The sequence below is a fragment of the Hippoglossus hippoglossus genome, chromosome 9 (assembly GCF_009819705.1).
Source record: "Hippoglossus hippoglossus isolate fHipHip1 chromosome 9, fHipHip1.pri, whole genome shotgun sequence".
In the NCBI taxonomy this organism is placed as follows: Eukaryota; Metazoa; Chordata; class Actinopteri; order Pleuronectiformes; family Pleuronectidae; genus Hippoglossus; species Hippoglossus hippoglossus.
Genome location: NC_047159.1, coordinates 1,888,155 through 1,896,151, shown reverse-complemented (window position 1 = coordinate 1,896,151; position 7,997 = coordinate 1,888,155). Strand labels below are relative to the sequence as shown.

The 7,997-nt window shown below is 41.8% G+C and overlaps 1 protein-coding gene across 1 annotated transcript; it reads left to right on the top strand.

Annotated features, from left to right (window-relative positions):
* The first annotated feature begins 852 nt into the window (after nucleotides 1-852).
* On the top strand, nucleotides 853-6,021 carry dmrt2a (doublesex and mab-3 related transcription factor 2a). Its single transcript, XM_034596710.1, has 4 exons — nucleotides 853-1,050; nucleotides 1,910-2,357; nucleotides 4,297-4,399; nucleotides 4,680-6,021. Exons 2-4 carry the CDS (start codon nucleotides 1,953-1,955, stop codon nucleotides 5,795-5,797), a joined length of 1,626 nt encoding a protein of 541 aa, XP_034452601.1. The 5' UTR covers nucleotides 853-1,050; nucleotides 1,910-1,952; the 3' UTR covers nucleotides 5,798-6,021.
* Nucleotides 6,022-7,997: the final 1,976 nt, after the last annotated feature.

The following is a 7,997-nucleotide window of genomic DNA, read 5'->3' as shown; positions in this document are numbered from 1 at the left end:
CATGAACTACATCCGTCCGTGGAGTCGTTTCTCAACATCCACACACTTGTTGTTTTTAACTGTTTTAATAAAGACCATGCACCATTTTAATAAAATACAATATGATACAATAGACCTTATTAATCCCAAAGGAAAGTCATGTGCCAGCTTGTTCCATCATTACAATAACAGTGACAACTTAAAAACACATCCACAGCTCCGTCCTCTGTGTCTGTGGAAAACAGACAAAGGGACTATTGAGTCTGTTGCTGTGCGTCAGTTCAACTGTGAAACTGAACTGTTTATGGATAACTAGCTGTGGTCATGTGCTGTAAAGAGCTCTATGGATAAGACAAGACAAGTTAGGTTAAGTTAAGTTAAGTTAAGTTAAGTTAAGTTAAGTTGAACCTTCGTTGATCCTCCTTATGAAGAACTTAACAATCTACACATCAATGCAATGGGAACATGCAGTTTTAAAAACATGAATACAAATAAAAATACTACATACAATAAAAGTAGAAATAATAATTATGTATATATATTCAACTCTGTTTTTAAAGTGTGCGATGTAAGGTTGTGTAGTTGTGCGATTGTCCAGTTGTTGTCTGAATGAAATGTGCAGCAGACAACTATCTATAAACAGCTGTTAACATATAAAAGTTATTTATTATGATGGGGATCGTTACTCAGGAAAAGTAATCACACTACTCTTCGTCGTTACTAGACGACCCCCCCCCCCCCCCCCCCCCCCCCCCCATTCCCCTCCTCCTCCCCTCCTGCTCCTCCCCCCCGGGTAACTGCTCGCAGTCCTATTGGTGGGTGAGTGTTGAGCTGCAGCCAATCAGAGGAGAGAGCTCAGACTGCAGCGGTTCATAGGAGCGAGGTGAAGAGGGAGAGAAGTTCAGAGAGAGAGAGACCGAGAGAGAGAGAGAGAGGGGCTCAATTAACTGCTTCAATTAACCAGCCTGGACCCTCAGTGTGTGTCTGTGTGTGTCTGTGTGTGTCTGTGTGTGTGTCTGTCTGCACATTGTTGATCAACCCTGGACCAGATCCGTGAATCAGCCTCTGGAGGTAAACTCAGCTCTTTGTTTCCTTTATTCCACAGATCAGAGAACACAAAGTTATAAACTTCTAAAACTTCTAAAACTTCTAAAACTCTAAAACTCTGCGTGAAGGAACCACTTAAATTAAATGTGCACGAGTGCACGTGTTGTGACAGACACATTATTGGACTGAAGCATTTTCTATTATGACCTATTTTCTGTTTATTTCTAGTTCAGCCACTTTCAGAAGTCATGAATCTTTAACTTTATTTTTTACTCTGCACTTTTAAACACTTTTTGCACGTTAATATAATTTATGCTCAATAAGTCTTATACTTGCATCTCGTTGCTTATTGCAGTGTTTTGATTTTGTGCAAGAAAATGTAAGTTTATCTGCAGGAGCAAAAAAATATCGAACTGTTAGTTTGGTTTCTTAGAGTTAATTGGAAAAAGCTCTTTAATAATCTGTGTTTATTCTTATTTGATCCATGTGGAATATCAACAAGCAGGAACATGGGGCTAATTATCTTCATTGTCATGTTTCAAGATTCAAAGATCTTTGTTGTCATCAAGTAAAATGAGATAATAAGAAACTTCTCTCAGCAAGATGCAGAGAAATATGAGAAATATGAGAATATACAGAAGATAGGAAAACTGTATTTACAAATGTTTTTTAGTTTCAGTCCCTGAAGGTGGAGTGAGTTAGTTTGGAGGAAATACTGTTCACAAGTTTATTATAAGTTTATGATAAGTTTATTACAAGTTTATCATGAGTTTGTCTTAAGTTTATAAGTTTATCAGAAGTTTATCAGAAGTTTGGCTGGTTTATAAGTTTATTATGAGTTTGTCAGATCTCAAATCAGATCCTAACTCCAGTTTGTCTCCAGACAGGATCTCGGCGCTCGGACAGGCCGCAGGACTCGGGCAGACATGTCGGACAGCCCCGGGTGTGAGTTTGAGATCGACGTGGAGAGTCTGGAGACGGAGAGCGACGACCCGGCGGACTCCTACAGCCCCGGTCCCGGACCCGGTCCCGATCCCGGTCCCGGCTCCGGCTCCGCGCCGCTCGGCCCCGGCGCCTCGGAGGACGACGCGGACGAAGGCAAGAGCGACGACAAGCCGGGGCCCGGCGGCCCGGGCCCGGGGGAGCAGAGGAAGCTGAGCCGGACCCCGAAGTGCGCCCGCTGCCGGAACCACGGGGTGGTCTCCTGCCTCAAGGGCCACAAGCGCTTCTGCCGCTGGAGAGACTGTCAGTGCGCGAACTGTCTGCTGGTGGTGGAGCGGCAGCGCGTCATGGCGGCGCAGGTGGCGCTCCGCAGGCAGCAGGCCACCGAGGTACCACTCAACATATATATATATACTGTGTTTTAATACTCTTCATGTTATAATACTCTTAATGTACACTTAATGTTTGTTTTAATATATATACACTGTGTGTTTTAATACACTCAATGTACACTTAATGTGTGTTTTAATATATATATACTGTGTGTTTTAATATATATAATGTTATAATACTCTTAATGTACACTTAATGTGTGTTTTAATATATATATACTGTGTGTTATAATACACTTCATGTTATAATGCTCTATATTTTATAATACACTTAATGTAAACTTAATAGGTGTTTTAATATATATTTATAATGCGTTGTAATACTCTTCATGTTATAATTTATATCATGTTATAATACACATAATGTTATAATACACTCAATGTACACTTAATATATCTCATAATATATATAATTTGTGTTCTAATATATATATAGTGTGTGTTATAATATGCACAATGTGCATTATACTACTGAAGGGATGTACAGCTAAATTATGTGGAATATATAAAAATATCAAACCAACAAAAACAACAATAAGTTTAAATTAAAAACAACATTATATATAAAATGACTAAAGGGAATATGAGACATGTATAAAACCAACAACTAAGGCAGCAATAAGTTTAAATCAAATTAAATAAAAACTGAGAAGTTGTGTGTGCAGCTTGAATATTATGAACATTTAAATTAAACGACAACTCGTGAAGTGATTCAGCTTCTTCAGCTTCAACTCAAGGTAATTTTATTTAAAAAGCAGCTTGTAGAGATTCAAGCTTTAAAAACAACTCAGGCACAATTCAAAGAAAACTCAACTTTATTAAAGCGAAAACACACAAAACTTCTAAATTCATTAAAATCAAACAAGTACAAAGGACGTGGCTCCGTGTGAAGTTCTATCTGAGGCTGACTGTGATTTGTGAAAATATACAAACTAAATTTAATTGATTTAAAGTATTCAGTGTTCTTCAGAAGCCGGATTTCACTTCTCATACGTTTTATTATTCAGTTCTATCTTGTGTCCAGTTGCTTTATTTAACTCCTGATAAAATCAAATCAAACATGTTTAAAACATAAAGTAAATTTATGTTAAACTCATCTTGAATTGCTTTGTCTTTATCACTAGTCGTAGATTACAGGCTGTGTTTGTGTGTTGTTGGCTCATTGTGTCACACTCTCTCTCGTGTGTGTGTCTGTAGCTGTGTAAATATCTTCATACATGTTCCACTCGTCTTTAACTGAACTTTACTGCAGCTTCGCCTGTACCATGTCAAATCTAACACGTAGAATAATCTGCTCTGTTATATGAGCAGAGATATGAATTCTGCAGTTTAACAGTGAGACGATCTGCGGCTGCGGCTCTTTGTCACTTTGGTTTTCCACAGTTGATCCACAACCAGAGAAAAATACTGATTTGTTTTTCTACCAAACTTCAGCTTCCACATTGTGAAGGTTTAAGTTCAGTTTAACTTTGGTCAGATTGAGTTTAAGGTTCAGTAAAAGTTTATTTATTTTACTGAATGCTCAGTTGTTCACAGTGAGGAATCATTCATCAGTGTATTTATTAAAAATCAATATAAATGCTTAATGAAAATATAAATATAAATATAAGTTCTGAACCCTGTCTCTCTCCTCACCTCACAAACAAAGACAAAAGTCTTTAATCATAAACAACTAAATAAACTGATCCATTTTTGAATATGTTTTTTATGGTATTGGTTAAAAAAAGGTATTTTAAAGACGATGCAGCTGGAAGTTTGTCTGTTGTGTGTCTGTTGTGTGTCTGTTGTGTCAGTGTGATTGAATTTTACCTTTTATTACAACCTATTGTTTTGTTCTCATTGTGTAACTGTTGATTTCCTTAGTAATTTCCCTTATTTTCAAATGTCATTGTGACATACCGGCTAGTATTTACAACAATTTTTTTATTTTTCTCAGGATAAAAAAGGCATATCTGGGAAACAGCTTCCAACCGAGAGGAGGACGATATATCAGCGTCACATCCGACCGTCCACCATGCTCGCCAAAAGCATCCTGGAAGGTAACAGCCAATCAGACGGCGAGACACTCGTCTTCTTTCTGACCCTCTCCTGCTTCCCTTGGTTCGGTCTCCGTCTCGTCCGTTTAACTCCGTTTAACTAAATCCCACTTTTCCCTCCTGTCTTGTCTCGGATTTCTTGTCTCCCTCTAACATCTGTAAGACTTGTTTCACTTTGATTCTGTGCTGCATGTTTTTATCTGGTATCGTTTCTGCTTGATTCAACATCGACTCTAATCGAACTCGTGAACCGTGCAGTAAATGTTGACTCTTTTGATGACAGGGTACCGTCCGGTGCAGACGGATCCGTTCCTGGCTGCCAACTCCGCTCTGCCCCCACCCCTGAGCGACCGCATGAGGAAGAGGAGGGCCTTCGCCGACAAGGAGCTGGAGACCATCATGCTGGAGCGGGAGTACAAAGAGCGAGAGCTGATGGAGAACAGCCAGGCGGCCTCGCTCATCTTTCCCAACAGCATGGTCCACCACGCCGCCGAGTACAACTCCTACAAGACGGCCTACTCGCCGGCAGCTCAGCTGGAGCCGCAGCCCAAAGAGTTGTGCAACTTCATGGGGCCCAACTGCCTGGATCTGTCCATGCAGTACCCCAGCGGCTCCACCAACGTCGAGCTCATCTCCTCCAACGTCAGCGTGGCCACCACCTACCGCCACTACCCGCTGCAGCCGTCACGGGGCAGCTTCATGATGTGGCCCCGCAGTGCGTCCAACCTGGGGGACGCCCTGCTCTATCAGCAGTGCCTGTTCAACGCCACAGCGGTGCAGAACATGAAGCCAGGGGCCGTGTGGGAGCCCAAGGCCATGCCGGCTGAGAGCCAGCTGCCCGAGCAGGAAGCTGCGGCCGCTCTCGCCGCTAAACTGGAAGGATCCCGAGCGGCTGCGCTGCAGGACTCATCAAATCCTCCGCAGCCGGATCCCAAAGCTCCCGGCGTGGCCCACGGAGGGCAGAGGGAGTGCTCGGCCTTCTCCCCCCCTAAGAGGAGCTTTGGACAATCCTTCCCCAACAACTCTCAGCCCCAGAACTCCATGCACGTCTTGAACAAGCTGAGCAAGGACAGTGCTAAGCTGTCCATGAAACTCAACTCCTTTCACTCCCTCATCCAGCACTCGCTGAATGAAAAAAGCAGCGGCGGTGGCGGCGGCGGCGGCGGCGTTGGGCCGGAGCTCAGGCCTCCGTACTGCAAAGAGCTCTTAGAGGAGGCCGCCCGCAAGTTCAGGGAGGGATCGGCCAAGGACGCTCAGGCTGTTAAAATCACAGACCGCTACGCCAAAGACTTTCTGTCCAAGCCTGTGGGAACCAAGATGGCGTCCAGCGAGTCGTTGTCCTTCTCGGTGGAAGCCATACTGAAACGACCCACACCTGCCATGAGCCGAGCATTCCACTGACTTCACTCCAGTGTCTTCTCTTGCACTAGAACCAGCAGGTTCATCTCAAACCGAAACCTGCAGACACTGCGTCGGAAAACACACGAGCGGGAAATATTTATGTACAGTATATTATATTTTACATGTGCATGTTTAATAACTTTATTGTGTAGAGTATTTAAACATTATACCGATGTTTTCCTCATGTCAATAAACTTTATAAGACCCAACTCTTTCCATAAAAAGTCTTGTATTTCATTTTCACGTTTAACTGTGAGCAGGTTTGTGTTTGGGTCAGAAGTGAGTCTGATAAAAACTCTGAGTCTCGACACATCACAAAGGTTTTGAAAACAGTTTCCTTATTTACAACTTTTAAAGTTTGACGTACTTAAAAAAAATCATTTAAGTTACTTTTTGTTGTAGCCCTCTTATAGTGGAATTTGTAATATACCTTTAACTTATTTATTTTTGAAGTTTGACAAATTTTGTGCATGGTAAAATAAACATTTTAAAAGTGCTAGTTATCATTTAAGGTATAACTGACAACAGAATATACACAACTTGTGCACAAAAGTCTAAAATCGTTATTAAACAGAACAACTCAAATATTTGTTCTCTGCTTAATATTTGACGTCAAAACTCAACTTTTAAATCTAAATCATTTCATGTTAATTTGAGGCTCAGTTTATCTTTAACTATAAATGACAGTGAAAGTTTTTGTCACTATTTTTTATGATATAACACAAAAATTAAAAATCACACAAACAAAACACACATAAACTGAGTGTGAACGCGAACCAACAGAGTTTTACAAGGTTTGAAACATGAGACCGTCACATTAATCTGTGATCGTCTCTCTCCACTCGCTCCTTTACAGTCACAGACGCCCATCTGTGTGTGTGTGTGTGTGTGTGTGTGTGTGTGTGTGTGTGTGTGTGTGTGTGTGTGTGTGTGTGTGTGTGTGTGCGTGTCCTCGCTGAAAGACATGCTCCAAACATGGGTTTCACATGAGCTGCAGAACACTGATCCGTGGAATAATGAACAGGGTTAAAGAAAAGTCACAGATCTCTTGTTGCTGCATCGTCTCGTGGACGTGAAGCTGCAGCCGAACCACTTCACTCTGTGACCGGAGCTCTGTCCCCCCACGTGAAGCCCGGGGACGTGAGGACGTCTCTATGAGTCCTGTCCTTACTTTGTGTGTCTGATGATGACATGTTGTGTCACCACAGAGGGAGGACTTCACTTTGAGAGTGTGTGGACGTGTGTCTTACTATCTGTGTGAGGACCGCTCACACACTTTGGCTCTGAGGGTTTTCTCACCTCAACGTTTTCCATTTCTGTTCCATGTTTAATGTGAAATAAAATGAACTTATCAAGATCAATGTTTAAAAATGTACTGCCAATTAACTGGGGATACAGACTTTTTATAGAATGTAGAGAAAGAGGAAGACGTGTGTGTGAGGTCACTGGACTCACTTTGGTTTGTCAGAGGTGATAAAAAGAAAAACCTAAACGTCCTGTGATGCTGTTTGAGACTAAATATCCTTTGAACCGGAAACTTCAACAGAATATTATCGTCCTCTTCTAACCCACGGACCAGATTCCTGCTGATGTGTCGCCAAACACTGATTAAAGTAGCTGAACATTTTATTCTAAATCCGTGTAAACATCCAGAAGTTTCCAGGCTGAATTCTGCGGTGAAATAAGTATAAAAACACGTGAGTTTCATGAAGAGACGCAGCTGTGAAAGTCCTGAGTTTGAGCTCGGTGTAAACATCATATCGTTATGATGGAAACAGTAGAAACTATGACACAGTGTTGAATTAGATGAAGTTTAATCATAATAAATGTCGCGCACACGTCCATATGTTGTTTTTGGCAAATTTCCCCTCAGCCGTAAACATTTATTGCCCCAAAGTATCAAATCCTGAGCACAATGAAGACGTTGTTTTGTCTATGACTTAACAATGTGTGTGTGTGTCTTTGTGTGGGAGAATGTGTGTGTGTGTGTGTGTGTGTGTGTGTGTGTGTGTGTGTGTGTGTGTGTGTGTGTGTGTGTGTGTGTGTGTGTGTGTGTGTGTGCTCTAACAGCAGTTGGCTGCTGAGCAGAAGGTAACAGTGTTTGTCTGCACTAACTGCCACTGATAAGTATCTGCTGAAATCCTGACAGTCTCATGTGTGAGATTTTACATGTCAGCAGAGTGACACACACACACACACA

Bases quoted from the DNA above. Each gene is read 5' to 3' on its own strand.
- dmrt2a (XM_034596710.1), top strand. From the start codon at position 1,953: ATGTCGGACAGCCCCGGGTGTGAGTTTGAGATCGACGTGGAGAGTCTG. The intron at 2,358-4,296 runs GTACCACTCAAC...TATTTTTCTCAG, and splicing joins GCAGGCAGCAGGCCACCGAG to GATAAAAAAGGCATATCTGG. The intron at 4,400-4,679 runs GTAACAGCCAAT...TTTTGATGACAG, and splicing joins CGCCAAAAGCATCCTGGAAG to GGTACCGTCCGGTGCAGACG.